At 41.4% G+C, this 14,354-nt stretch overlaps 1 protein-coding gene across 3 annotated transcripts in view; it reads left to right on the top strand.

The window, feature by feature from the left end:
* The first annotated feature begins 4,540 nt into the window (after window positions 1–4,540).
* The window catches only part of fbxo42 (F-box protein 42), a 55,171-nt gene continuing 45,357 nt past the window's right edge, over window positions 4,541–14,354 (top strand). For all 3 annotated transcript variants that reach the window (XM_043675753.1, XM_043675752.1, XM_043675751.1), the window contains exons 1-2: window positions 4,541–4,738; window positions 11,478–11,735. In XM_043675753.1, coding sequence (XP_043531688.1) covers window positions 11,489–11,735 — 247 coding nt within the window. In that variant the 5' untranslated portion in view covers window positions 4,541–4,738; window positions 11,478–11,488. The remainder of the gene's footprint in view (window positions 4,739–11,477; window positions 11,736–14,354) is intronic.

Below are 14,354 nucleotides of genomic sequence, written 5' to 3'. Positions count from 1 at the left end.
CTGAGAGGTGACCTTATAGAGGTTTACAAAATCATGAGGGCATGGATAGGATAAACAGACAAGCTCTTTTCCCTGGGATGGGGGAGTCCAGAACTAGAGGGCATAGGTTCAGGGTGAGAGGGGAAAGTTATAAAAGGGACCTAAGGGACAACTTTTTCACGCAGAGGGTGGTGCGTGTATGGAATGAGCTGCCAGAGGATGTGGTGGAGGCGGGTACAATTACAGCAATGAAAAGACATCTGGATGGGTATATGAATAGGAAGGGTTTAGAAGAATATGGGCCAAGAGCTGGCAAATGGGACTAGGTTGGGTTGGAATATCTGGGTGGCATTGCACGAGTTGGAATGGAAGGTCTGTTTCTGTTCTGTGCTAAGTCTCTATGACTCTATTTAGTCCAAAACAGGATAGGTTGCAATCCTTTCTAATTAAAGTAGTTGTTGGGGCAATTTCCAAGTGCTGTCCCAAATAAACAGCAAAAGTGTCAGTATCAGGAACAGTTGAACACTTGCTATTAAAAGTTGATAGTTGTTGAATTTGAATCAGTTTTAAGAAGCTAAGTATTCTTGATAGATACGATTACTTTCAGTGGGAGAAGACATTAAACAAGATCTAAAGCAGGTCAGTTTAAGTCCTAGATTACATGGCCAACAAAGAAAGACTGCAGCTAAATTATCTCTATGTGTGGCATAGCTGATAATTTGAAACATAAACTAGGTAGGTTCAAACTATTTCAAGGTACTGTTTATTTACCAATTGCAGATTCATTAATGGAGTCTGGAGAGGTAGATCTGTCTCTATGGAATGGACTACTTCCCACCAACTGCTCCAGTTAACCATATTGGCCAGGGATTTAAAGGATCCCATAGTTTTCTATAAATCTGCACTCGCCTGCTCACTGATCTATAATGTTTCCCATGCAATGTACTGATTTTAAAATTCTCATCATTTTGTTTAAATTCCTCCATATCTCCATAACATCCACCATGCCCACAATCCTCCGAACAATTGAATTCTCATCTCTGAGGCATTATGCAATTCCTTTGTCTCAGCATTCTAGTAACATCATTTCGAACTAAGCTCTGGAACTTAGTCAACAGTGATCCCCAATAACAAAAAGGAAATTGCTGGTGAAAATTAGCAGGTCTGGTAGCAACTGTGGGGAGAAAGCAAGGTTAAAGTTTTGAACCTGGTGACTTCTTCAGAACTGGTGATTCCCCCCAGTGTGCAGATAATTTGACAATGGCAATGACATTGATTACTAAGTGAAGGTGGTTAAACTCTCTCCTATTAAAGGTAGTAATTGCAAGGTACTTGTTTAGCATGAATGCTAATTACCACTTATCAGTCCAAGTACGTATCTTGTACTTGGCCCCTCTGCAGGAGTAGTTGCAAATGGAACTGGAAACTAGGCAAACATCAGGGAAACATCTTCACTTCTGATATGATGGCAGGAAGGTCATTGGATGAAACAACTGATTGGATTGAGTACAGTGTCCTGAGGAAATTCTGCAGTATTGTTTTAGGGATGGGATGATGAGCCTCTAACAACTACAACCACCTTCCTTCATGCTAAGTATGACTCCAACCAATGGAGAGTAGGATTCCATTTCTCTTGAGTTTTTCTAGAACATCATGACGCCTCAAATGCTGCTTGATGCCAAGGGGAATCACTTTCACCTCACTTCTGAAATGCAGCTCTTTTGTCCAAGTTCAGACCCATGCCATAATAAGGTCTGGAGCCGGTTAGTTCTGGTAAAACTTAAACTAAGAATTCGTGGAAGGGTTATGGTGAGTACTTGACAGCTGTGTCAATGATCCCTTTATCATTTTAATCATTAGATGAGGCTGCTGGATGAGTACTTAGAGTCATTGAGTTGTACAGCATAAAAACAGACCCAATGGTCCAACCTGCCCATGCCAACCAGATATCCTAAATTATTCTAGTCCAATTTGCCAGCATTTGGCCTATATCCCTCTAAACCCTTCCTATTCATATACCCATCCAGATGCCTTTTAAATGTTTTAATTGCACCAATCTCTTCCACTTCCTCTGGCAGCACTTTCCATACACGCATCACCATCTGTGAGAAACATTTGCCCCTTAAGTCCCTTTTAAATCTTTCCCCTTTCGTGTTAAACATATGCCCTCTAGTTTTGGATTCCAGGGAAAAGATCTTGGCTATTCACCATAGCCATGCCTCTTATGATTTTAGAAACCCCTATAAGGTCACCCTTCAGCTTCTGACACTCCAGGGAAAATAGCTCCAGCCTGTTCAGCTTCTCCCCATACCTCAGATACCCTCCAACCTTAGCAAAATCATTGTAAATTTTTTCTAGACCCTTTCAAGTTTCACAACCTTCTTTCGAAACCAGGGAGACCAGAATTTGTTGCTTTGTAACTATGTTTAATTTTTGAATTTTTTTATTGAGGCTATTTTTTCTAATCAACCTGTTCAGAGATGTTATTACACACACAGAATCATAGAATCCCCACAGTGTGGAAACAGACCACTCAGCCCAACAAGTCTATACCAACCATCCGAAGAGCAACCCACTCAGACCCATTCCCCAAACCTATTACTCTACATTTACTCCTGACTAATGCACCTAACCACACATCCCTGAACACTATGGGCAATTTGTCATAGCCAATTCACCTAACCTGCACATTGTGGGAGGAAACCCAAGCACCTGGAGGAAACCCAATGCAGATATGGGGAGAATGTGCAAACTCCACACAGTTGCCCGAGGCTGGAATCGAACCTGGGTCCCTGGTGCTGTGAGGCAGCATTGCTAACCACTGAGTCACCACGCCGCCCCTCGAGAGTAGGTGGGAGTTGAATTCAGGCTCGTCAGTCCAGGGAGAGAAAACTGGACTGGAAGTAGGTAGATAATTTTCCATTTTGTTACATTAGTGCCATTAGAACAGCCTGGCTGGGAGGTGCAGCTAGTTCTGGACCACCAGCCTTCAGTATTTCTGCTGGGATGTTGTCAAGACCCATAGTCCTTTTATATCCAGCGCACTCAATAGATGTGGTTTTTGGAGAGTAATCATCTCACCAATAGAACAACTCTACATGAACTCCCCAGGACACTGCACTGTTCTTTCACATGGAGTGCATTGAGTTATTTGAAGACTGATTTCTTCAACAATCAGGCCCTCAGAAAGAGGCCAGATAAATCAGCATTTCTTGTTGAAGATGGTTGCAAATTTTTCAGCCTTATCTTCTGCGCTGACATAATGCACAATGTTGACGACATCTTCCTCCATGTTATTTAGCACCACCACTATAGTAAGTGGGATAAATTCAGAAACTATCTGGCACTATGGGCTCCATCAGCTGCAGGAGAATTACATTCCATCCCAATATGAAACCTCATTGAAGATGGGGGAGTTGGTTGTGACAGCCCTGCAGTTCTTAGATCGAATCTGCAGGGGCTCTGGGATAGTTTAGTTCTGAGCAGAACATTCTGTTTCTGTATAATATTCCTGCATGATCAGTGTTTTATTTTTGATATGTCTGTGCTGCTATGGCATGCTCTTCCACACTCTTCATTGAACCAAGGTCTTTTACCTTGATGATAATGATGGAATGAGAAGTATGCCAGGCCATGAGGTTTCATATTGTGATAGAATGCAATTCTCCTGCTGCTGGTGGACCACAGTGCCAGATCTGTTCAGAATCTATCCCACTTAGTACAGTAGAGAGGAAGATGTTTGTTAACATTGTGATGAAACTTCATCTTCACAAAGATATTCAAATGAGTAATGTCTTGCATTGATATGTGCATCAGGCACAATTGGTCAGGATGAGGTCAGGCTTGGAGGAAATAGGATCAAGAGGAGACTATTCAACCTCTTGACCCTGTTCCACCATTTGATGAGACCGTGGTTGAACTATGACCTAACTCCAAACACCTACCTTTGGCCTTGCCTATATTCACTTACTTGGCCTTTGCAGCTGTCTGGGGCATAGAATTCCAAAAAACTAAAGACTGAGAGAAGAAATTCCTTCTCAATTCTGCCTCAAGTAGGTGTGATCTTTGTTTTGAAACCCTGCTCTACTGTAATAGATTCTCCCATGAGAGAAAAAAAGCCCTCAGTTTTAGGGCCAGTTGGGATTTTATCTACACTGGCTCTTTAATTCCAGATTTATTTAATGAACTGAGTTTAAATGCTCCAGTGAAATTTGAACTTGTGTCTCTTGATCATAATTCGAGGAATGTGGTTCATGATGAAACTTTGCTCTTGTTTCTATTTCATGGATATTTTTCAAACAACCTGTTCAGAGATGTTATCACACACAACCCCCTAGACTTGCACCTAGGCCTCCTGGCTCAGAGGTAGGGACACCAGCCACAAAGAGCCGCTTGTTTCCATTTTCATGTAGTGTGATATCCAGTCCAGACATTGACTGGGATGTGAGTGGACCCACTGGCAGCTCCAGGTCAGGTGGGTAGTGGAAGAGGGACACACACCAGCTCCTCTGTCCCAGGGCTCAGCAAGTGCTGAGGCTGCCGCAGCGTGACGCTGCCGCCAGGGGGGAGACGTGAGCAGCTGTGACGCCGCGAGTGCGTGCGCGCCGCCGCGGCGCTGTCGCTCCTGGCGGAAGATGGCGGATCGGAGCGGCTGAGAGCGGGAGGTGGTCAGAGCCACGGGCTTCGCTCAAGACAAGCGGCGGCGTTGAGCGCACAGCGAGCCGGCACGAGGCCGGGCGAGGGGAAGGGAGCCCGTCCGGTGAGTGTCTGAGGGTCCGCGGCGTGGCACGGCACGGCACAGCTGGCGGAGGGGGGAGAGCTGGGCCCCGGCAGTGGGCTGCCAGCACCCTCTTGTACAACCCCCTCCCCTCCCCTCCCCTCCCTGCCAGGGGGTGGGGGCTGTGGGCCAGGGTGGTGCCCGACCTCAGGCTCAGCCCCATTCCTGAAGTAGGAATGGCGGAGCGCAGGCAAACGGTGGGGGCTCCGCAGGTTGCTCACCGTGAGCCCCTGGCCCTTTGGGGCCGGCATCCGGCCCTTTGTATTGGGAAACCTCCCTGGAGTCCAGCTGAATGGGAATTGGCCACACGCCAGTGGCAGCCTTGGAAGACCTGTGTCCAGGGTCAGGTGTAAAGTCGGAATACATCTTTATTAAGAGCCCCCCTGCTCCCAATAACTGTGAGGTGGAGCTGGATGGTGAATTAAAGTGTTATCCCAGCCTGTGTTATGGTTAAAGAGAGGTGGCAAAGTCCTTTGAACTACATAATTTGGGTGCAGTAACTGTGTGGCCTTTATATCCTATCAAATGCAAGAGCGCCAGTATGATCCTTGCTTGGCATACTTTCAGTAAGGAAGAGGAACAATATTGTACCTCAGTGCTCTGCTATGAATAAGGAATGCTAGCATGAATTAAATGTGATGATGTTTATAATAGGAGTAAGGATGACTAATTTAAACCATTGTCCCCATACCTGCAATTTGGTTAAAGAAGGATGGAAAGATCCCTGACCTCATCGGGTTTGTATGCAAAGCTGTTAATGGGGGATCTTGACTGTAATTTGGTTCTTTTTAGTCTTTAAGTTGTTGAAGGAATGGGAGGAGTGATCCTTTCTGTTTCATCATAATTTGACTGCTTTGGATGAGTGATCAGATTTTGCAAGTTTTAACAATGAAACTGAATCTGTACTGTTCAACAGAAGCTTATTTTTATCTGGGAAAGGGATTTTTCAAATAAATGAGGACTGGAACTTTGTAAAAACTGCAGTTTGAAACACTTTTCAATTTACCTTGAGAAAATATTTCAAAATATTGTTTCAACTAAAAAAGAGAACCTCGTTGCCTGGTTGACTGGAATTGGCGATCAAGGAGCTGGTTTTCAATTAGCCAGCTCAGCATCTATACAATGTATCTTTGGAACATATAGTTATGATCACTGTTCATGTGTGGTTCTTGGAGCCAAGTCTTTACAGTAAGGTTACATCTTGAACTGTGTAATTGTTGTTGACAGTACAAAGGCTTCAGTAATCCTTGGTAGTGGGCATGTGAAATTTTCATTATGCCCATTTGAACTATAAAAAATGCCCAACTACACAATTCTAGTTTAAGACTTTCCAATTGTGGATTGAGTTTGTAATGTGCTTTTCAAGCTGTCTGACACTCGGCCGATATTGTTAAAGGTCTCCCCCTGGTGCTGGAAATAGTTTAATGTGATGAATTGAGCATTGAACAAGAAGCAGTGTGTGCTGTCCAGTATAGATCTTGTCTCTTGCCTTTTTGTTTTATACCATGTCAACTGTTTGACAACCTCCATTACTAAAAGGTACATGGGCAAAATGATCAAAAAGGCTAATGGAAAGTTGGCTTTTATTTCAAGGAAATTAGATTTTGGGAAATGAGTAAGTGATGCTTTTGTTATACAGTTTTAACCAGATTTTGTCTACACTGCTGCATTCAATATTAAATGGGAACCTTCAGGAAATGACCATTAATCTGTAATATACATTAGAAAGAACAAAGTGCAAATTCACCAGAATTACACTCTACCTCAAATTTGGAAGACACATTGCATGTAAACACAGCTCCTATTTGTTTGATTTTAGAGGATGATTATTTTGGAGTAGTGTATTTCTGTTCCTGTGTTCCAAATGCAGTTTGCTATTTTTTTTTTCAGGCACATCAGTCTCCAAACACAAGCAGAATGAAGTTGTTGAAAAATTAGAATACTATGAAAATTTCATTAAATAATGCTTTTTAAACGGTTGCTCATTTGAAGCAAAAAGGGCCTTAGACCAAAGAACCTCAAGAAATATTTTCCATATGGGAGAGACCAAAACTAGAGGGCACAGTTTAAAAATTACAAGTCTACACTTTAGAGAGGAGATGAGAAGAGTGTTTCCTCCAAGGATTGATGGTCTCTGGAATTGTTCCCCTTTATTTGAGGGCTGAGGTTGATCGCCTTGATTGACATGGGAGTCATAGGGTGTAGGGGTTAGACAGGAAAGTGGAATTTAGGCCATAAACAGATAAATTGTCATATCAAATGACAACACACACAAGGGGCCATAAGGCCAACTCCTCACAATTTATATGTTTGTATGTGATAAAACAAGGGAGAAACGTTTATTTTTTATCAATAAAACTTATAATAAAATTTATAGCTAGTTGACATTGCATCAGTCACAACTCTTGCCACAAGTTATTTGAGTGTCTCAGAGAGATGTGGAAAGTATAATCTAATATTAGTCGAAGTAATGGTTCCTTTGTTTTCTAGAAGGGAGAATGTCATCTGTGGAGCAGGCTTGGCCAGAACAGTGGGGATATTAAATGCTAACTCTAGAGTTTTATTTGATAATATATCCTGAGCAAAGGGTTTTACTTGTGGAAATAAAGAAAACTAAGTGCAGATTTTTGTTTTTAAACATGATTCTTTTAAAAATTCAAAACTGCTAACTGCAAAATGCAGAACAAAATGTGTTTCTTTCCTATGTTCCTAGGAGAACTGTTTTGCTGAGACTGGGCAAATAATTCAGTTCTTAAAAACAATATATGAACTCACATAGATTAGAAGCAGAGGCAGGACATCTGGACCTTCAAGCATGCCCTGTCATTCATTAACATCATGGCTGAACCTGTTTGCGTTCTGAATTCCATATTTCCATCTGCTTCTGATGACCTTTGATTCCATTGTCTAACAAGAATCTATCTACCTTTGCCTCAAAAATATTCAGTGATTCCACCTCCTCCAGCACCTTCTGAGGCAAAGGGTTCCAAAGTTTTACAACCCCCTGTCAGAACAGCAGAAATACCAATTCTGCCGCTGGGATTAGAACGGTTCAGTTCTTTTAAAGATGTTTAGGAATTCATCTAGTTTTTATGTAGTTTCCTACTGACACCATTTCATTCTTAAAGCAGATTACAAATATGCTTTTATGTAGGAATAGAGAAATTTCACACACAACCTCTTGACCTTGCTAAATTTGTAGCAGTATTGACTAAGCGTGGGAAGTGTTGCTGTTGCTTGTATGTAAATCTTCTAATGCAGCACTTGTTATGAAAACAGACACCAAGCATTCTCTGTTGAACAATGTTGAAATGTGAAAAGCATCCAGAGTGTATTGTAGATCTTGTCCTTCTAAACCAGAGCCGCATGGTAACAGTATTTTGAGCTGAATGACACACACAAATGTTATGATTCCAGCTGATGTTATTACTGGACAAGTCACATCCCAGACTGGCTTTATAAATCATATTTTGATTTTAGAGTCATAGAGTTGTACAGCATGGAGACAAACCCTTCGGTCCAACCCGTCCATGTTTGAATTTAACGAAGTTCTCTTTCACTGAAACACAAACACAACATTATAAATTAGATTTTAACTGGAAGATAAACACATAGTATTATTTATTTGATTTTAACAGATCAAACTTATTATGCAAAGGAAATGAAGAAAAATATTCAATAAACCAAACTACTGACATATAAGACAAGCTTAAAGATTTTGACAGTAAAATACAATCCCATTAATCCCAACAACATTTTTTTACAGTATTTGCACCTGAGAGAATTCCCTTTTCTATCACAGCATTAAGTAAGGTTGCTGTAGTCCCAGAGGAATATAGGACTGCTCTCATGACAGAAATTGGAGCAGGCCTTATACACGTAATGGTAAGGTGCTGGGAAATGTTGCTGAACAAAGAGATCTTGTCGTCAGGTTCATGGTTGCTTGAAAGTAGAATCACAGGTAGGTGGGTTAGTGAAGGTGATGTATGGAGTGCTTGCCTTTATTGGTCAGAGCATTGAATATAGGAGTTGTGAGGTCATGTTGCGGCTGTACAGGGCATTGGTTAGGTCACTTTTGGAATATTGTGTGCAGTTCTGGTCTCCTTCCTATCGGAATGATGTTGTGAAACTTGAAAGGGTTCAGAAAAGATTTACAAGGATGTTGCCAGGTTTGGAGGATTTGAGCTAAAGGCAGAAACTGAATAGGTTAGGGCTGTTTTCCCTGGTGTGTCAGAGGCTGAGGGGTGAGCTTAAAGAGGATTATAAAATCATGAAGGGCATGGATAGGATAAGCAGACAAAGTCTTTTCCCTTGGGTGGGGACATTGAGAATTAGAGGGCATAGGTTTAGGATGAGAGGGGAAAGATATAAAAGGGACCTAAGGGGCAACCTTTTACACAGAGGATGATACGTGTATGGAATGTGCTGCCAGAGGAAATGGTGGAGGCTGGTACAATTACAGCAATGAAAAGACATCTGGATGGGTATATGAATAGGAAGGGTTTGGAGGGATATGGGCCAAGTGCTGGCATATGGGACTAGATTAAGTTAGGATATCTGGTCAGCATGGACAAGTTGGACTGAAGGGTCTGTTTCCGTGCTGAACATCTCTATGACTCTGACTGATGGTGAATTAAACTGACAGTCATCACATCTCCAGCAAAGAGAGAAATTGAAAAGGTAGAGCCATCATGGTAACCTCAGTGAGTCCAAGAATTGAACCTGCACTGTTGGCATCACTCTGCATTGCAAATCAGTCATCCATCCAACTAGGCAAACCAACCCCATCATATTTGTAGGGCTAAACTGATGTTTTAATTCTCAGTCTTGAGAATTTGATAACCTCTTCCTTGAGTCTTCATACAACTGAGCTTAGATATTCTCAGCTTCAAAAACCCCTTCAGGATTTTAATCAAACGTTATTGGTCTGGAACTTTCTTGTAATTCCTTGCCCTGAGGTAACCTATTTATTAGCAGTTCTAAATGATTTTCTTTTGAAGGAGAAACTGTTTTACACATCCATGCTTCCTGCACACTGAAACCAAAAGGCTTTCTAAGTTATGGGTGTTTCCACAATCTCCAGAAAAGTTCTGGATCCTTCTAACTGAAGTCTATTAGATTACACTTTATTTTAGTTTCTTGTGAAAACAATTCTTCCATTGTAAGCAGATTTCCTTTAACCTCCAAGAAGCCTGTTAACTTTTTTTAACTTGATCTATGGTTAATCTTTAGACCCCTTCATAGACACAGACCAAAAACCACATGACAGTAGTTCAAAACACCAACTCTAAAATAAATTATGTTAAAATATTTATAAGTTATATACCTTAGATCAGGTGTAAAACTGGTGAGTTTTGTGATCGATATTAAGGATGGAAGCAATTTGACTTAAGAACCTTGAGAGAAGCTTTTTGTAAATTTGCTATGTGATTTTAAGTGTAGATTTTATTCTACCTACATTGTTGTCAGTACTTAAAATGTCTCATGACGTCATGAGTGAGATCTGTTTCTTACTGAATTGATTGAACTAATTAAGTTCTGGAACCTAAGAGAGTCCAAATCTAAATGCGGGACCACTTTCAAAGCTTTTGTAATGGGTCAAGAGTTTACAGTTCAGAACAGATAACCTTATGATGCTTTATTTGATTGAAAATCTGGATGAGTATGATTTGTAAACATTGACTTTTTGCTTTGTTTGTCGGAAAGATATTGTGAAACTTGAAAGGGTTCAGAAAAGATTTACAAGGATGTTGCCAGGGTTGGAGGATTTGAGCTATAGAGGTAGGCTGAACAGGCTGGAGCTGTTTTTCTTGGAGCGTCGGAGGCTGAGGGGTGACCTTATAGAGGTTTATAAAATTTTGAGGGGCATGGAATAGGATAGATAGACAAAGTCTTTTCCCTTGGGGGGGCAAAACTAGAGGGCATAGGTTTAGGGTGAGAGGGGAAAGATATAAAAGAGACCTAAGGGTCAGCTTTTTTCACGTAGAGGGTGGTACGTGTATGGAATATGAACTGCCAGAGGGAGTGGTGGAGGCTGGTACAATTGCAACATTTAAGAGGCATTTGGATGGCTATATGAATAGGAACGTTTTGGAGGGATATAGGCCGGGTGCTGGCGGGTGGGACTAGATTGGGTTTGGCTTATCTGGTTGGCATGGATGGGTTGGACCGAAGGGTCTGTTTCCATGCTGTACATCTCTATGACTCTATATGCTGTTTTTTCAAAATAATATTTCCCTACCTAGCTGTGATTGCTATTATACCCGATTTCAGTCAATAGGAAAAACATGCATACTTCAAGTATCTGTGGTACATTAGAGATGCTCCTAAATCATGGGGTGCTGTTAATAAACCCACAAAGTCCCATCAGATTTCTATGGGACGTGTTTTAGTAATAAAACCAAGAATATCAGATAGAGAACCTTGTCGAGGTGTCTTCTGCATTTATGCAATTATTGATCTCTGTGCAAGGGATAGATTATGTTTTCATTCTCTCATATGCATGTGCAGTGAAATCCAAAGCTGTGTGAAGGAGGAGAAGAAAACAAGGCAACTGTGCCCCAGCATTCTAGTATTTGTCAACATGTCAACATCTGATTCATGGTATTTTTATGAACGTTGAGTTAATTTTTAAAATCTTTTGTTTCACACCTAATATAGCTGAGAATTGCCACACTTTCAACACAATTTTGAACAATTCTTTCTTATTTTTGATATATAGAGTGGCATGCAATGGCCAGCTCGTCAGACAGCGAGGATGACAGTTTCATTGCCATGGACACAGAAGAAGTGTTGGATGGGACCATGGAACAAGATGAAGAGCCTCATGTTGAATTGGAAGTTGAAGAAATGAGACATAACCGCTCAATGTTAGAGTTGCCTGAGGAAGTGCTGGAATACATCTTGTCTTTCTTGTCTCCATATCAGGAACACAAAACAGCTGCTCTTGTTTGTAAACAATGGTATCGACTCATTAAAGGTATGAATTGTGGTTCAAGGTAAAGTGTTTGGAGTTGAATAGAGGTCTGGAGCTATGACCAAAATTTTAATATTAATCATAGATATATCACAGCACAGAAAGAATTGAGATGTCCTTTTTGTCTGCACTGGATCTTTACAAGAACAACTCAGCTGATCCCACTCTCCTGCACTTTCCCTATTACCCTACAGTTTTCTTCTCTTCAGTGCTCATTATTTGTTTTAAAAGGCACAACTGAATGTATCTGTCAAAACCTCAAGTAGTGCATTCGTGATCCTAATCAGTTACTTGGGAAAAATAATTTTTCTTCTGTCGCTGTTGGTTCTTTGCTGCCATTCAACTTAAATCAGTATTCTTCTGTTCTTGACCATTCTGCCAATGAGAACTGTTTGTTTCCTAAGTCCAAAGCCCTCATGATGCGGAACACTTCAACCAAATTTCCTCTTAACTTTCTCTTCCCTAATGAAAGAACCTAGGATTTCTCAATCTCATTATGAAATTGAAGTCCTCCATCCTTCAGCCATTCTTATAAATCTTTCCCGTATCCTCTCCAAATATTTCAGGTCCTTCCTAAAGCTGTTTGCCCAAAATTGAATGCCGTACTTTATTTGAATTGATGTAGTGTAAAGGTTCACCACAACGTCTTTCTCTGCCTCTATTTGTGAAGCCCAAGATCTCATTTGCCTTTTAATTGCTTTCTCAATCTGTCCTACCACCATCAATAATTTGAACGCACATATAGAGTCATAGAGATGTACAGCACGGAAACTGACCCTTCGGTCCAACTCGTCCATGCCGACCAGATATCCCAACCCAATCAAGTCCCACCTGTCAACACCCAGCACATATCCCTCCTATTCATATACCCATCCAGATGCCTTTTAACTGTTGCATTTGTACTAGCCTCCACCATTTCCTGTGGCAACTCATTCCATACACGTACTACCCTCTGCGTGAAAACGTTGCCCTTTAGGTCTCTTTTATATCTTTCCCCTCTCACCCAAAACCTCTGCTCTCTCGTTCTGAACGCCTCCACACCAGGGAAGAGACTTTGTCTATTTATCCTATCCATGCCTCCCATGATTTTTAAGGTCATCCCTCAGTCTCCGATGTTCTAGGGAAAACAGCCCCAGCATATTCAACCTCTCCCAATAGCTCAAATCCTCCAACCCTGGCAACATCCTTTTAAATCTTTTATCTGCAGGTCTTTCTGTTCATGCACCCCCTTTAACACTAACCTCTTGTATTGCACCACCTTGCTCTTCCTACCAAAATGTCTCATTTCACACTTTTGTGTGTTAATTGTTTTGTCATGTGGGAGTGATACTCTTGAAGGAAGCTAGCACGGCAACAACATGCTGTAGGACATTCTGTGCTGTAGCTATTCTGTACCCTCTTGAAGTCTATTTCTATACTTCTCTCAGTTCACAATACTTTCAATTTTTGTGCTATTTCCAAATCTTGAAATTATATCCAGAGTCTATGACATTAACATTTGCAGTGAAAAGCAACTATCCAAGTACTGACCCCTGGGGAACTCCATTGTATATCATGCTCATCCTCACTATTACTCTGTTTCCTGTCCCACATCCGAATTTGTAACCATGCTAAACCTTTTATTGCACAGACCTCTGCTTGGCCGATAAGCCTATTAGGTGACACTTAGCAAATACCTTTTTGAAGTCCTTATCACCAATGTCAGCTGCATTACTGTCATCTACCTTCAACATAAGAACTAGGCTCCTCGACCCTGCAGCAACATTTAATACGATAATGACTGATTCGTCTAAGCATCGACTGCATTTTTCTCCCTATTCCCCATAATCCTTTAACTAATTAAAAATCTGTCTATCTGGTCAAAATTATTCAGTGTCTTGGCGTCCACCTCACTCTGAATTGTGAATTCCACAGATTCATTGAATTGAATTGAATTTATTGCCACGTGAACCGAGACACAGTGAAATACAGGCAGATCACAGTTAAGTAGCATAGATAAGTAAATAATAGGTAAACAGTGGTAAAAACAAAAACACAGGTACAGGCGAATGTTAAGAGTTTGTGAATCCATTTAGTATTTTAACAACAGTAGGGTAGAAACTATTTCGAAACCAACTGGTGCGTGTGTTCAGGCTTCTGTACCTTCTCCCCGATGGTGGAGATTATAGAAAAGCATTGCCAGGGTGGGATTGATCTTTGAGAATGCTGGCAGCCTTTCCCTGACAGTGGGCCTGGTAGATGGATTCTATCGATGGGAGATTGGCCTTTGAGATTGTCCAGCCGAGTTCACCACTCTCTGTAACTGTCTCCGATCCTGAATGGTACAGTTGCTATACCAGGTAGTGATACATCCAGAATGCTCTCGATGGTGCACCTATAAAAGTTGGCAAGGGTATTCACCGTCATACCAAATTTCCTCAGCTGCCTGAGGAAGAAGAGACTTTGTTGGGCCTTTGTAACCTGTGCGTCCACATGAAGAAAGCTTGTTATTGATGATGACTCCCAGGAGCTTAACACTCTCCACTTGTTCCACCTCTGTGCTGTTAATGTGTAGGGGTGCATGGGTAACATCCCTTAGAAAAGTCAATTTTGAGTTCCTTGGTTTTGCCGGCATTGAGAGCT

Source organism: Chiloscyllium plagiosum, chromosome 34 (genome assembly GCF_004010195.1).
Source record: "Chiloscyllium plagiosum isolate BGI_BamShark_2017 chromosome 34, ASM401019v2, whole genome shotgun sequence".
NCBI lineage: Eukaryota > Metazoa > Chordata > Chondrichthyes > Orectolobiformes > Hemiscylliidae > Chiloscyllium > Chiloscyllium plagiosum.
The sequence above is the reverse complement of the archived record's forward strand: the minus strand, read 5'-3'. Positions and strand labels throughout refer to the sequence as shown.